The sequence below is a fragment of the Bactrocera latifrons genome, unplaced genomic scaffold (assembly GCF_001853355.1).
Source record: "Bactrocera latifrons isolate USDA-ARS-PBARC rearing strain unplaced genomic scaffold, ASM185335v1 scaffold_8, whole genome shotgun sequence".
NCBI lineage: Eukaryota > Metazoa > Arthropoda > Insecta > Diptera > Tephritidae > Bactrocera > Bactrocera latifrons.
In genome coordinates this window covers 1,233,298-1,250,449 of record NW_017537489.1, presented here as the reverse complement: position 1 = coordinate 1,250,449, position 17,152 = coordinate 1,233,298, and the positions used below count along the sequence as shown (strand labels likewise).

At 34.4% G+C, this 17,152-nt stretch overlaps 1 protein-coding gene across 11 annotated transcripts in view; it reads left to right on the top strand.

The window, feature by feature from the left end:
* Positions 1-17,152, top strand: part of LOC108976772 (probable serine/threonine-protein kinase DDB_G0280133) — a 37,467-nt gene that overhangs the window by 5,293 nt on the left and 15,022 nt on the right. For 5 of the 11 annotated variants that reach the window (XM_018946061.1, XM_018946060.1, XM_018946065.1 and 2 more), the window contains exons 2-3: positions 9,324-9,589; positions 9,660-9,873. In XM_018946061.1, coding sequence (XP_018801606.1) covers positions 9,324-9,589; positions 9,660-9,873 — 480 coding nt within the window. Of the gene's footprint in view, positions 1-3,188; positions 3,701-9,323; positions 9,590-9,659; positions 9,874-15,959; positions 16,156-16,367; positions 16,510-17,152 lie in introns of those variants that run through there. The other 6 variants (XM_018946062.1, XM_018946063.1, XM_018946070.1 and 3 more) reach the window with 6 other exon arrangements.

Sequence of the window (17,152 nt, the reverse complement as noted above, 5' to 3'; positions counted from 1 at the left end):
GAAAAACCACGGTTTAGTTTGGGGGCCGGTGGAATCAACGATCCTTATATCTGCGTTATTCGTCACTTTGTGTTAAGTTAGCCAGGAATAGCAATATAAGGTACACTCAACGGAAATTATTTTGAAAAACAATAAAGCGATTTTCGATGATTGATATGTTAGTCTATTTCTTCTCTAATCCCGAAATATACAATGTCACAATCATATAAGCGTCTCTGTTCATCATCTAATTTGATCAACAATATTTTTCAATACGTATGTGGAAGTATTGAAATAGGTTTAAATAGACAATTTTTAATAGGTGTGTAGCAGTTAATTAAAAATATGAAAAAATTATGTTAAAAGGTAAGGCTTGTTCTCAAAATGGCATTTCACTAGGAAATAATGAATAAATTTCGCTTCTTAAGGACTCTTCGAATCACCCATTTGCAATATGATTCTTTATGCCATTTAAAAAAATACATTTGTTGCTCTTTAATCAATCCGCCCACTTGTGCGCATTCGATCAATTTCATTTTTGGCTTTTTCTGCAGAATTAAATTATTTATTTGACCCACTTTTAAGTTATTAAAATATTGCACAAGTGTGGACTGCTACAAAAAATTGGTGCACTGCAAAAGCAACAATCAAAAAAAAAGTATATAAAAAACGTTTAAATATTAATCTCGCTGAAAATTTATGTAATTACCAATATTTCATTAAGTAAAACGCCTTCAAGTACAGTGCGTGGCACATACATGTGGACACCTCCTTGCAGTGAGTCGCTCACCATCAAATGAGTAGATTTAATTAGCCTGCTGCGTGTAGTACACGTTTGTTTATTTAGGCTTTTTAAAAACGACCTTGAATTATACCTAAATTACGCATAAATTTGCCTGTATATATTTCAACATAAAATCCACTTTAGCACGGACATTGCGGCCAAATTATAGCAAACACTTTTCATTTCGAAATATTTATTTCTGAACTTTGTAATATAGTTGTTGGACATTTTATAAGTCCACAAATAAAATTTAACGACTTTCCACATAAATATTTTGCGCATGTTGTTTCTGTCGAAGTGAAATTACCCAACGTGATTTTTGAGTAATATGTAAAAATGTATGTATGTATTTATATTTGTAGAGCATTTCAAGCCCACGCTGGTGGTGTGTATTGTTGTTGTGTCGAGCTCTATTGTTTTTTGTTTGATATTTTTCCCAAAACATTGCAAACTTTGGCGTGCGCCAGACATTTTGTGCCTCCTCATGGGGTGTAACGGCTGCACCGTGTGCACACATCTTTACTTTACTAAAGATCATGTCGAATAAGTAGCTGCGGCCGGACCAGGAAATTAATTTGCACTTACCTGTGTAAACACATATGCACATAGACACTATTGTACAAAGTTTTACAGGGTGCACCAAAATTTTTTGGCGTCGTATAAATACTAAATATCTATGAGCAACTCATTTATAAGAGCGATCCGATAGGTTGGGTTAGGTTAGATGGCTGATCCCTCAAAGTGACGTGGGATAGCACTTAGACTGATATGTATCGTTCTTTACGAAGTCAAATTCAAAACTTCTACACTTGAAAATCAGCCATCGACTTAGTGATTTAAGCCTATCACAAAGCCGCTTAGGTTAGGTGCTCTGCTCTTGGCATTTGCTGCAGTCGTCCCGATCTGTCAGCCCCATCTTGCGGATGTGTATCGCCTCCAGACAGTGATCAGTTAGTATTTCCATCATGTTCCTACAGACGAGTGATAGAATGACTTTTGCAGTTTTGCACCCAGGTAAATCGTTCCATCGGCTTTTTATTTTCTTGACCACGCTTCTGTCGAGTTCGTCGAACAGACAATGCATGGGTTTCCCAATGTTGATTTTCAGATGTTAGCCGTACACTATTCTTGGCAATCTCGCCCACTATTTCATTTCCTTCGATACCTACGATACGAGGTTACCGCCTCGATAGCAGCTTGGCTGTGTACGGAAATGTTGACTGGGGAATCTGCTTAAGTGCTTTATTCCTATTTCCACAATTTCACTTGAATATCTAAAGTATGAGATTCGAGGTGTCTTAGCTTTGGTCTGACGGAACATTTGAACCTTCCGAGTAGCGGATGTAACTGACATGTGGTAAACTGTTTAATCTTCTCGCATGAATTCCAATCGGCCAGTGTTCAGTTAGAAATCCCAACCATTGAAAACTGAACTATGCTGAGGCGAAAATTAGACCTATTATGCTCTATCTTGAACTGAGTTTGCTGGGCTTGTCTGAATTTCACGAAGCTAACGGAGCTCCTATCCGTTCCCATTCTGAAGTTATTGAGACTGAAGTTTCTGCAATACCCAAACCAGTCTAACCAGGTATTAACTTCATGGCAGGAATAGGGAATTTAGACATCATTCACTAGTCTTTGGTCACACCCAGATCCGATAAGTACTTAGTAATAGAAAAAGAACAGTTAAGCTTCAATTTCTTTGGCTATTTAGAAATGAAATGGAGTTGCGCGGTCGCCTTTTTCACAGACGCAGTCTCCCTCATCCTCCATGAAACACCTCTTAAACTTATATAACAATCTAGCCCTCCTTCACTTTCACTGACCGGATTCAGGGTCGCATAAAAACGCTTAGAAATCTTTCGAATTGAGATTTAGAAAACGTATCTAAATATCTGGATCGGTTAATGAATAACACCGTTATTCAATGTTTACGAGTCGACATAACATATGGAACACCCTGTATATTGTAAAAACATATGAGTAAGTAAATATACTAAATATACAAATCTTATAAATTCGTTTATATGCTTATTCATATCCGTTTTAGTTTCTGCTTCGCATTTCATATTTTTTATTTTACGAATTTATTTGAGTTCCCATTTTTTATGATTTTATCGCCAAAAAAAAAAAAAAAAAAAAAAAAAAAAAAAAAAAAAAAAAAAAAAAAAAAAAAAAAAAAAAAAAAAAAAAAGAATACACAAAACTTAGCAAGTAAAATCTGTAACTGTGTATACAATGAAAATCCACAAAGTCCGTCGAAGGCAAAAAAATGTAAACAAAAGTCAAAGAAAGTACAGACAGGAGCGGGGTTAATCAAGCAGGGGTTTGATGTATGATCACAAAAACGTCGAAGAAAATAACACATAAAAGCATTTCGGCTTCCGCCGCAAGTTCGATGCGATGTTTGTTTGCCGCTTTTAAATTTAGTGCTTGAGCAACTTTCAGCGCGATCAAATCGTCTGCGAATTTTCAGTGTATAAACGTTTTGTTGCAACGTAGTCACAGTGCCACCGATCGTACCGAAGCAGAACGTTGTCGTTGTCTTGTCCCGCGCGACAATAGATCGCATATCGTATATTTGTCGTCGGCGTCATCATTGCTTTTCGATAAGCGATAAGACTTTGCCATTTACGGACCACTGGGCTGTATTGTGTTCGCGAGTTCACCAACGCGCTGTGATTTTTGTACGTTTTTTTAGAAGTCTTGACCGCAGTTGAGAAAAAGTCTCCAAAAAGTGTCCTTTGTGCGCCAGTTCATCGAGTGTTCATTGTTGTTTTTTAAACGTATATATTTGTCGTGCGCTTTTCGTGGCAGACAATGAGCCCGAAATTGCATGAATTCACTGTTGTGCTGCGACGTGATGGCCCCGAAACGCCCTGGGGTATACGTCTCGTCGGTGGCAATGATCTGGATACACCGCTCATCATAACCAGGGTAATCATAAGACATAACACACAAATGAACGCATTGCAAATAAAAATTCAGTGGAAATTTTTCTCTCATGCGATAATTATGTAACATGATCTTAAGATCACGATTTTGTTTAGTGTGTCGTTGCAACAAAAAGGGACGTGCATGTGCTTGCTACGCGATTCATTGAAAATAAATATATCAAGAAAATAAAATAAAAGAGACACAAGTATATATAAAATGAAGAACCTCGAATGCTTTGGCTGCCGATTGCCAAATTGTGGCTTGTGTCTTTGGCTGCCTTTATCATTGCCATTGCATTCTGCACACCGCAGCGATGTATGTGTTTCGTGGCAAACAAACAAAGAAATGTGAAATCAAAACAAGCTGCAAACAGTAAACAACAACAAGCAATAATATTTTTGTAAACTGCAAGAATTTACATAAATATGTATGTGTGTGTGTGTATGCAGCGTGAGGGGTGTTAAGGAGGAGCATTGTGGGAAAACGCTCGCAAGTTCAAAATAAATATGTTTGCGATTTCCCACTTTATTTCATTTAATTTTCTGTCTTAAGTACACAATAAAAACATATAAATGATCTTATGTGTCTTAATGTACAGACAAACATACATATTATTTGGCACCATTATTCAATTCCGAAGTAAATTGCGCGCATCGTTAATGCAGTGAGTTTTTTAATAACAAAAATTTGATTAATTTTGATGGGAAATTCAAAAACTTTTTATAAAGTAAATAAGCACTTCATAGAAGAGTTCAATTATGATGTCCAACAGAAAAAATTTTGTTCTTTTCTTTTAAGATGCATAGTGCAGATCGCTGATGACCTTACATTAACTAGTCTTGGGTGCACAGTTAGATCCGATAGGTAGTAATAAAAAAAGCAGCGATTTTAAACTTCTTTAACTCACTTGTTTGGGAATGAAAAGCTAGATAAGCTAGTTTAGGCCGCTAGAAAGGCCTTACTTTATAAAAAAATTGTTAATATCCTTCACAGAAAAAGGTTCCATAGAAGGACTTGATTTTGATCGGTCAGTGTCGGTCTTGTGGTGTTGCCTTGGAAAATAATCTATGCCAAAATATCTTGATGAATTTGTATGGCAGCTTTATGCTACAGTGGTCCGATTTTGGCGGTACCGACAAACGAGCAAACACTTGGTGAGAGAAGCACAAGTCCAAATTTTCTGATTGCTATCTTAAAGACTAAGGAATTAGTTCGCATATAAACAAACGGTAAGACACACAGACGGACGTACAGACTTCGTACAGGATATAAAAAGTTGATAGTTTTATATACATACAATATTACCGTGAACTTGAGTTAAAATTTCAGGTGATATCACCTATCACCTTATAGTTTCCGAGATCATGGTCTCCCGATTTGAAAAATACAGTTGCGATACAAACTCGTTGAAAGGTTTAAATGCCAAACTGACCTGTCCAAAAGCTTCGAGTTTACTAGAATATTTTTTCATTGTTCAACTAAGAGAACTCTTACTGAAAAGTGTACATTAAGCCATAAAAAGTTTTTCGATTTATTAAATGAAAAAAAAAAGCTATTTATAAGAGGCACAATCCTTTAAAAAAATCTTGGAAAATAATTACAGTCTACAAAGTGTTTTCCAAAATAAACACGACTTTAAAAAAAACACAGACAAACCGGTTTTTCGGCAAATCAATTTATTTTATTCAATACAGCTTTTTTCACGGTCCAAAAGCATGTCGAACGAGTGTTTTAGCTCGTTGGCCGGTATGGCCGCCAGTATGTCGGTGCAAGTCTTTTGAATGGCCTCTACGTCTGTATAACGCTTTTACGTCTGTATAACGCTGTAATGAAAAGGAAGAAGTCCTGGTACTATACCAGGTGAATACGCGGATGGTTAATGGTTAAAATGTGATTTTTGGTCAAATAATTGGTCACAAGCGTCTATCAATGAGAGAAATTTTTGGTCGTCAGTCAATTTGTGCGGAACAAACCGTGCACACGTCTTTCGTAAGCCCAAATGTTCGGTCAAAATGCGATAAATCGCAGTTTTGGAGATGTTTACTTCCATTTCCATGAATTTCAATAATAATTACGGCTGATTTTTAATGAATTCACACATAGTTTTGATGGAATTTCCGGTGACCACGGATTTTGATTGGTCCACATGTTGATCGTCATTTATGTCCTCACGACTTCTTTGAAAACTTTGAAACCACGTGCACTCTACTACGGGATAGACAATCATAGCCATAAACTTGTTTCATCAATAGAAACATTTCGGTAAAAGTTTACCAATTTTAAAACAAAATTAAATTTTGGCTACTTGTCGAAGCTCATTTTTGCACTGATTACACAAACATACTAACACTTAAAACGCAATGGCTTCACTTCCAATCAACGAAATGTCGTGAAATTTTCACTGAACAATCGATAAATATAGCAAATTCTAACGCCACTAGGGACGCTAGATTGAAAATGTCCTTTGGAAACCACCTTGTATATTATCAGCCTTATATTCAACATGGTAAATTAAGTGAAACGTCATGTGGTTTATATTTTAGTCATAAGCGAGCGAAAAGTAAGTGGTAATTTCGATACATTTATTTAGTACTGCTTCCTGTAATTTTTGAACTCAGTCTTTCCTTAAGTATTTATGAAATTGTTTGTATTAAAATGTATGTGGGAAGAAATTTATTTAAATTATTTCAAGAGAATATTTTCCAAAAGCTTTTCGATCATAGATATTTTACTACTAATTTTTTTAGTATCAGTAATAAATTTTTTCTAGACTAAGTGATAGTTTGGGCAAACAGTTTAGAGCTTTGTGTGAAAGTGGAAAATTAATAAAATCAGTTTTTGGAAAATATTTGCATAAATCAGAGTCAATTACACATGTTTGCGCGTTTCGCAATCTCAATCAATCGAAAAAAGATCGCAAAATCGAAGGCTGCGTCCTCGCTCTGCTTAATGAGCCCCAAAAAACACAATAATATTTCACATTTGACAAGATAGAAACATTTATGAGCGAATTTCGGTCACCATTAAATGTAATTTATGTGACGAAAGCAGACGTATTTGCGAAAATTGTTTATACAACATAATGCTAATAATTATGTATGTACGAGTATGTGTGTCTAAACAAGAGGATGTATATTTCACACCAAAAAAACGTCGAAAATGCATTGGATAATTATGTGCCAAAATGTAATAAAATGTTTACAATTAAGTAATCTGAGGGAAAATAAGTAAGACAGCAATAAATTCTGGTGCAACAGAACATTATGTTTTGAAGAATTAGATGGGTTTGAATATTTTCAGGCTTTTGCAAAAAATGTTATTATCGAGCGATATTATGAACATTTCGCCTTCTTGTGAACGATTGGCTGTGAGCAAGTTTTATCTCACCGCAGTGACTAAACACTCTCTAATAGATGCTAATTGTTGTATGAAAGGAGGCGATATGAAATTATTTAAGCGCCTCTCCTCTTCTTCCTCCCTCGGCGAAATTGGTGAATTGGCTGTGATTTATTTCAGCTGGATCAACTCGGTCAGATTCACGGCTGTTCTAGTGGTATCTTGTAATACCTTTCATCTACATATCTCAAATATTTTTTCCAAAATCAATCTACTCTACAGTGCCTACTAATAGAGGATATTAATGAATCTAATTCCAAATAGGAGAATGTATGAACCAATAACACTCAAGTTTTGTAGCGATACTCCTAAAATTATCTTAAGCGATTTTGAAATGATCTTGCTCTCGAACTGACAGAGGAGGATTGTACTAACTGTTAAAGAAATTCAAATATTTTTTTATTTAGTATGAAGTACTATCTATAACAACATCATTCAAATTTCCCCCACAACTTCTTTTGCAGGAACGAATTCGATGAACCCAATTTCGAGTATTCTTTCAACTATGTATGACATGAATAGCACTTTCAATATTGACTTCTAAAGCTTAAAGAGAGTCTGGTTAAAGACCAGTTACTTAAAATAACTCCATAAGAAGTAGTTTAATACTATTAAATCACAACTTCTTGGCGGCAATTTAATTTCAAATTTTCTTAAAATAATCGAATCTCTAAACATTTATCGCAATAATTTGATTATTGCACGTGCTCTGTGGAACGTATCCCAGTCTTGTTGGAACGAGATATTGTCAAGTTCAACTTCTTCTGATTGCGGCCATAGAAACTTGGTTATCATTGATCTATGCCGCTCTCCATTGACATAGTTTTTGAGTGAGAACAATTTTATACGGATGCAAGCCCAAATCCTTTACTTGAGTGGTTCTTTGCCTTTTTTGGCACTTGAACCTTATATGTATAAAGAAAATGTACGCTCGATATTTTCAACAATTCGACGAATAGCGAGGAGCGGTGGACGATTATTACGACCAAGAAATGACAAAAGCGCACGAGAAGTTGTAATTGGAGAACGACTATTTTGATAACAAAATTTAATATTTTGTAAACGATGTTCTTGTGTATATCTTTCCTTGATGGAATTGTAAACTTTACAGAATACGAAGACATAACTTACAGATGACATGAATGGCGGAAACGACATAATATCATACCTGTTGGAAAACCCGGTATATGGTGAAGTACACCAGAAGAGCAATAATCATTTATTGGAATTACAAGTTTTACTTGAATTAGAGAAGGCTTCACTGCATTAATCTATTTTTCATATGAAACCTAATAATAATCAAAGAAAAGTCTCACCCAACTACATTAAGTCTTTATTTTAGATACATATATCTAATACATATTTTATTTTTGGTATTCAATTTAACAATACGTGGGGATTTATATTACATACATTTTGAGGATATTTCAATGAAAATCGCCAGATTTGGTTTTATTGATTTTCTTTTTTTTTTTTTGGGTCCAAAACAGAAATATGCGCTCGGCGGAATGCATATTTGGCTATTGAAGCCATATTGAATTTCTGAAGAAAAAGTGACCAGCATGACCTATGACATGTGTATAAAGATTTGCATGATTTCTGCAAAAAGAAGTTTTTCGTGTAAAAAGCTTGATATTATAATATTTCTACTACAGCTGATTTTCAGGCGCTCCTCTCAAAAATGACATTTTGCGGTGACCACTATATCTTTGAACTGGATCCTTTATAATTGAAAAATCTAACAGACTTCGTTAAAGTAATGCTAAATCTAATAATTAATCGGAAGAACACGCAAAATAAAACTTTTTGACAAAAGGGCGGTTTCACAAAAAGATCGATTTTTGACCAATTTTCGGCCTTAAATTGTTTATAAAAAAATATTGATTGGTGAAAAAAAATCTTCGTTGAATTAGTATAAAATATATATTAAGAAGCTCGTGTTGAGACTACTCGGCTTAGTCGTTTTCGTGTAATTTTGGACACCGACTTTAAAAACACCATTTGAGAAAAACGAATTTTCAAATTTGAGTGTATCTTCAAAAATATTCAACGGAACGATATGAAATCATATGTGTGTATTTTTAAGTATAATATATGTACATATATTAAGAAAATAAAATAAAAAAATTGATTTTCTTTTTAAATTCTAACTGTATGTAACCCCATAAAAATTACAATTTTCATCAAGTCAAAAGTTAAATTAAAATTATATTTTTTTATCCAACAGGTTCAAGTCGGCAGTCCCGCCTACGGAGAGGTGCTGCGCGGCGACATTATCGCCAAGATACGTGACTATGATGCACGTGACGTAAGCCACGCTGACGCCGAGACGTTATTCCGTAATGCAGGCAATGAAATTAAAATCGTCGTACATCGTGACAGTAAAATCGCATACACACAAGGACTTGGCAGCGATCCATACAAAGCTGGGCTAGGTCCCTCACCGGTGAATAGCATTAGTCCAGATTTAACCAATGCCAATGTGCCACATAGGCAAGTACACACTTTTGTGCACATATTCGTATATAAAGTTTCTGTTTCAATTCCTCTCTTATTCGCGCAGAGGACCCTCACCATTCTTGCCAGGACCCGGCCAATATGAGCGCGCTCTACAACTGCCTGTTGATTCATTGCCGCAAACAGTATTTCCGAAACTGAACGCCTCGGGCGGCTATGTGCCACCGTTGCCACAGCCACAGGGCGGCTGCTTCAGCCCGATGCCAACACGTGATCACCAGCAAGACGTCGCCGAGGAACAAGCGGCCATTGTGAATCAAGTGAGTCAATAAAAACCGCTATGCTGCCAAACGCTTCTAACACTGCTTTCGTTGCATTAGTAAAATTGTTGTTGTTACATTTATTTGAAATTTGCTAACAAATGAAGTAATATTGCTAATTGCTTTCTAAAGACGAATGCGAAAATAAATTGTTTTTGGTTTAAAGCCATTCAAATATGAAACTGAGCGATATTATCATTTTGAAAAATACAAAAAAGTGTAGTTTTTACTAAAACATTTTTCATACTCACGAAAGTAAATATCACTATTACTGCGCCTAAAAGTATGCAATAAATCTTCGAAAACTACACTTTCTACTATGTCTGAAGTACAGCATGTTTAAGATGACTGCAAATATTTTTTTTTCAAAAATTTCAAAAATTGCTTCAATTAGCGTTCCTAATACATTTTCAACAGCAATGCGAAGCCTTCAAATTTTCTAATGGAAGCAAGGAAAAATAGAATCGGGCTTAATTAACCCTTGGTTAAATAGGTTATTAGATTATACGTTCTACCGTGAATAGAATATATTAAGGGGGAAAGTGCGGTTTAGGGCCGTGTCCTCAATTTCGTCATATAACACATTCACTAAACTTGGTTTTCAATAAATCGATTGTAATTTTCGCTGTGTGACTTGTGGCGCCGTTCTGTTGTCCAAGTCCATATCAACCAATTCGTGCCAAAAATATTTGGTTATCACTGAGCGGCAGCGATTCCCATTCGCAGTAACGTACCGTACGTAATCATCACGGAAAAAGTAAGAAACGCCCAATGAGGCCGTCAGGCGATAAACTACACCAAACTGTAATTTTTTGGAATGCAATGGTGAATGAATGGAGTACGTGTGGATTGCTGCCCGACCAATAACGCATATTTTACTTATTGATGAAGCCATTCAGCCAGAAATGAGCTTTATCGCTGAACGTGATTTTTCGCTGAAAATCTGGATCAATAAGTGACCATCATCCGGTGGTCAAATGACACAGCGATGCCTAACGCTTGAGAATGACGTATGAGAAACTGATTTGGGTCTTCCTCAATTGATGCGGTAGTGACAGCAATATACTCGACACTTCGGGCACTTCTTTGTCTCACAGGCACGACAACATTTTGTACAGTGCCTATGAATTAAATTTTTTCCACTAGACGCTCAATTTTTGATCTGACAGGACGATTATGACGACCATAAATTGAATGTAGTGCTCTTAAAGTCTGACTCTGAGTTTCGGTAGTAAATTTTAATTAATTAAATAATTAATCGTATATATTTTCATGATAAAAAGGCAGTGAAGAGAAATATCAAAAGAAGTGGAAAAAATATAGCCCGTTTGCTGTCCCAACCGGTATAATTTTGTAATATGCCTATTGAAAAACCATTTATTAGGATAGATAAGCTAAATATATTCAGGCACAAGCTTGGTAAAAGAGCTCCTTAAGGAAACTCCGAAGCATCCATACAGCTGAGGTAGTTTTATTTTGAAGCCAATTTCTAGAACTGTATCCTCACTTAAACTGAATGTTAAACAGTCGCAGTGATGTAGTGGTAATAGATATGCTGTACAGCAACCCAAATCAGGCACGACTTTGACAAAAATCGTAAAATTATTTTTCTAAAATCCTTCTTTTTTACATGGATCCGACAACATAGGGTCTAATAGTATAAATAAAAAATAAATGGAAGGAAAAGCAAGGGCTAACACTTTCGACAAAAATATTCATGATCAAATGTAGCAACTGTTAGTGCCGAGCCAGCCACAACATGTTGTAATTTTAACGTATGTATGTTTTTTATGTGTTTATGTATGTATGTATTTTCAATAATTTATTGTGCCTTGTGTTTCCGTTGAAGGCTAGTCATCTTGTACATTCAATCCCTAAGTGAGAGCATGAACTTCGAAGAAAAGGTCGCCTGTGCTGAAGGGCGTCTTAGATTTTTTTTTTTTGTTGGTTTTCGAATACTTACTTTCAGTGCTTATTAATAGTACAAACTAAAAGCATATGCACAACGAAAATAAAACAAATATCGTCGAGAAGAGGCTATGACGTACACAGGCCAAACGAAAGCCAACTGCAGAAGTGGCAGCCAACAAAAACAACAAACAATACTTTGTAGTGCATATGCAAGCCATACGGACGTATGTATGTATGTGCGTACATATGCCGGCCTGTTCATTCGAAATACCTTTCTGACATTGACATCCGCAATAACGCCCAGCTGCTTATGGTAATTATGAAGGCAATGATAATGAGCATTAGCAGAGTGTTCGATTTATAAGAGTATTCGAATGGGGCGGACAGTGGGTCAAATTAATGATTTTATAAATATTTATACACACGATATGCATACATATGCATGTATGTGTGTGTTTATGGTTGCATGTTTGATACTGCAGTTATGTGCGACACGGCGTATGAGTGATCTGCAACTTGCTGAGCTCTGACAAACCTCTTTTTGACTTTTTGCCATTGCTTCAACTTTCACAAATTTGAAAATAACAACAAGTACAAATTCCCTCAACGACAGTGATGATGTAGCTAATGATGATGCTCGCGAGTTGATGATGATTCAAGAAAATTTTCAAGGACAATTCATGTGACGGTGTAATTTTAGCACTTCAAGGTGTTTACAGCACACATGTTGAACGTTCATTGCTCATGCTTTTGGTTTTTAGCAATTTGGTTGGTGTACGTGTGTGTGCATGATTTTTATTATTTTGTTTGTTTACTTATTTATGAGATTGTAGGTGGGGTCTGCTCAATCATACATACGTGATTGCGATTTACATATACATATAATATGTAGACATATGTATGTATGTATATATACATACCATATCATATCATCCCGTATCATATAAAAAAATGGAAATATATATACATACATATGTTTACATATATATGCCTGCCTGTCGATTTCAAATACCTGTGTTGACATAAATATTTGGCTTATATAAAATCTTCATATTCATATTCATATTATATATTGTTTCGTATGAGTCTATATTTTCTACATATAATATTTATTTATGCATAAGTCTTGTGTATAAAAATGGCTTTTGTACATACATATTTACTGAAATGAGGTTAGAATTAAAAACAAGTTAAATCTTCTGTGGAAAACAAAACGCAACCGCACCAAATGGAAATTGGACATTTAATTAATGTTAACACCGTTTGAATATATTTATGTATATATGTATATATTAAATGCTAACAAAAACATATTCTTGCATGCAGACTTGCATTTTTGCAATTAATTGGTTTATTGAACTTAAGATTTAAGAGCCCTGATACTCAAAAGCATTTTTTTATAACATAAACAAAGAAGTATTTTTATTAAAAAAATTTTTAAATTTAATTTTTTTTTTAAATAATTTTATATAAAAATATTAATCAAATTTATGGGGTTACATAGGTTTCCCTGGATAAAAAACAACCTTTTTTCAAAAATTTTTTGTCATAAAAATGAAATATTTTATTAAAAAATTTTATTGTTACATACATACACTATTAACAAAGCAATTTCTGAAATCTTTGAAAAAAATATTTAAAACAATTAAGCATTGCTACGACAATTCAGACCACTCAGAAAAAAGATGCGCCCGCGCTGGCAGGTTAACTCCTTACAGGATCATCTAAAGTGAACAACTATGAGTTTTAGTTAACTTATAACTTGGACGAATGACAAACGAAACTGAAAATTGGTTCTTGCCAACCGACTTCAAAAGCACAGTTTCGAGAAAAATGCCTTTAAAGACGGCGCACTTAACCTAGTTAGCTTCGAATGTACAGGTTCTCAAGGCTGTATCTCCGAAAATATTATTTGGATCAACGTGAAAATTGAGTACACTATTCTAGAGGTGTTGTAGAATTTAATAGGACAAAAAAGATTAGATTTTTTTAAACCCCTAAACCCTTGTAATCCCTTAAGTACTTTTCTTCTTAACAACTATACATAGAGAAACCAAAATTACTAAGTTCCAAAAGATACTCTGGTGAGTTTAATTCAAAGAAACAGTCAAAAAAGTTCAAAATCTATTTTCAAAGGCTATTCTATTCCTGGACAGATTCTAACGACAGGATCTCAAACTCGATTTTGAGCGCTGACTTTATATAACAGCTACATATATGCTACAGTCGTTCGATCTATGTAGAATTTGGTGAAGATAACTCATTAAATATAAAAGTTTTCCATACAGATTAGACTTGATTTTATCCAGTACGCTTATATGACAGCTATATGCCATAATGGTTTCATCTGAACGATATGCTCAGAGATTGTGGGCTTATGTTGGGCACTAATCAATGCTAAACTTTGTGAAAATATATTTTCTAATAAGAAAAAATTCCATACAAGTACCTGATTTTGATCGGTCAGCTTGAAAGTCAGCTATGTGCTAAAGTAGTCCGAAATCGACAGTTGCTCTTAAGGAGAAGAGGACGTGCACAAAATTTCAGATCGATATTTCCGACTAGTTCACCTATGCAGACAGATGGACATACGTATTTAGTATAATCAGCCGGTCACGCTGGCCATTCATTATAGATGATATATAGGATCTCCAATGTTTCCTTCTGGGTGTTGCAAACTTCGTGGCAAACTTAAAATTACTATGTTCAGATTAAAGTTCCTGAAACAGAGACCGACGTGATTCAGTATCTAAGCTGCATTCAGAGGTAAAGTCAGCTTAAACTCTATGATCGCAAACGTGGTTAAAAATACATACAATTATTTAATTAAAAAATCAGTTAAAAATATATGAGCCAATTCCACAAAGAATTCCAATACACTCCTTGATTTTCAAAATCAAAAATAGCATCGTGATCGGTGATGATGCAAAAACTATTTATATAATCATACAAAATTTCACCATAAAGTGTTTAAGATCTCGAAAACCAGCTTGTCTTTGTGTAATGTAATAAATTTGCGCACAAAAATAGAGTGGCCGCTAGTGACTCAAAAACACTTTATACACCTACACCTGTGCATTTGTACATATATACTTATCATGGTAACATGTTCCGTTGGCCAAAAAATTTCAGCACTCGCTCGTTTGAGATCTCGAAAACTTGTGTGCGCTGATACATTTCGTACAGCCAAATTTGTGTGTGGGCGTCAAAAAACTAGGCAAACGCAGTCGTACCATCTTAATGCCGAAAATTCGCTTCACTCTATTTTAAGATCTCGAAAATTCTCAAATTCTAGCCACCAACAAAAAGCGAACTTAACACTTACATATACACGCACATAAACGCATTTAAATCTCACGTCCCACAATTTTCATGTTCATATCTCGAAATTTTCGCATTGGGTCCGAGTATAAACGTCCCGAAGGCTATGTGCATATATGAAATATATTTTTATTTTCCAAATTTTCGAAATTGTTCAGTGCCACACAGTTGGCCACAGCTGCCTGCCGCCCCCCGCGCAATGCTGCCTTGGCCAAAAAAGCGTGTGGGTGTTGCTAAATATGCCGTACACAAGTCCAAGTTTATTGGTTTTTATTCATTTTTTTTTGCGCCAAATAGCACATAACGGTATTATCGAAAATAATTTTGAAATGAAATAAATGCTCGCGGCTTACTATATTCACAGGAAAGTGCTCTCTGGCGGAGCAAACCATTTGGGTTTGTTCTCTACAGCTCCCACTGCACACAAACACACTTATTTATATGTATGTATGTATGTATGTACAAATGTATGAAATAAGTAAATATATATGAAAATGTGTGTATATATACGAATTCATTCAAATGACCGTCTGGCAGTGGCCAATGGAATGTACGAGATGAGCTAATTGGTGTGCCTGTACACAATCGTTCGGCCATAAAGGCCACATACACACACATACGTATATATATATATACATTTATACATACATATAGGCTCTCTTCTCCTTTAGGAAGCTTCATTATATTAAAATTCAAATTTTTCTGAATATTTGCTGGCATTGTTATTGTTGTTGATAGCCTATGTGATTTCAGACACACATATCTATAACATATACATGCACAAAAACATATTTGCATATACAATATGTGGATTAAATATTTGAAAATTCAGACAGATGTGGAAAACATCGACAATTTGTGAAAAATTAAAATTCAGTTGCTTTCGGAATATTGAAAAATTCAGATCAAATCCTTAGAAGTTTAAGTAGTGAACACAAGCAAAGAAAAAAAAATTAACAAAATTCCAAACGATCTCTAAACTACGAGTACGAATTGACGAGCAAGTGAAAACGACATTTTCTTCAAAATTTAACAGAATTCAACGGAAAAGTTGGTCGATTTCTTTTAATTAATAGTTCAATAGTTTAATATTTCTTAAATTTATATTCAACTTAATTTCGTAGACCAACAAGAAGAACTCTAAATAGAACTATGAATACTAGTGACGTTGAATAGTGTTAATTTTGTTATATAATTGTCACAATTGTTTCTATATTATTCGTTTTGTTTTTTGTTTTTCTACTTTTTCCACGCAAAATAAGGGCGTTGACAAATTAAATTTAAAGTTGCACACATACAAAACACACAAAACCACAGAGAAAAATGGAATACGTTCAATTCAAAAACGGAACCCCACACTACTATAGGGCCCAACCGGACCTGAATGAATGCATTCAATACCAAGTAAGCCAACGCAACTAAGGAAGCTATAACTTTCTAACTTACATATGTGTACATGCATACATAGTAAGTGGGTTAGAATAACGGTTAACTACAAACATTAGATTTTTGTTCAAAGTAGGTTTTTTTGTTTAAAAAAATTTGGTAACAAGTTAGTGAAATTTAAAAATTATAATGAGGTATTACATAGCGTTAAAAATAGACTGAACAATAACAGTAAATTTTGCAATTGAAAATATTTTTTGCAAAATATGATTATTTTGTTTAAAAAATTCGGTAACAAATAGAGAAATTTTAACATTACTACAATAACAAAGAATTAATTTAATAATAACAGTTAATTTTACAGTTGTAAATATTTTTTTCAATATATGATTATTTTGTTAAGAAAAAATTGGTTACAAATTAGTGAAATTTTAACATTACTACAATAATCAAAATTTAATTTATCACCCACCTGCATACATTGTTAATATGAATTCTTGTACAGCCATGCAAGTTAATACGTGAAGCTTTCGAAACATCTATATTACAAATTTAAAAAAATTGGTGATAAACATATTTCATATCATATTTAAACAAATTTAAAAAAATATAATGCTAATTTTAGATACTTTTTTTTAAGAATTTCAAAACTTTAAATACA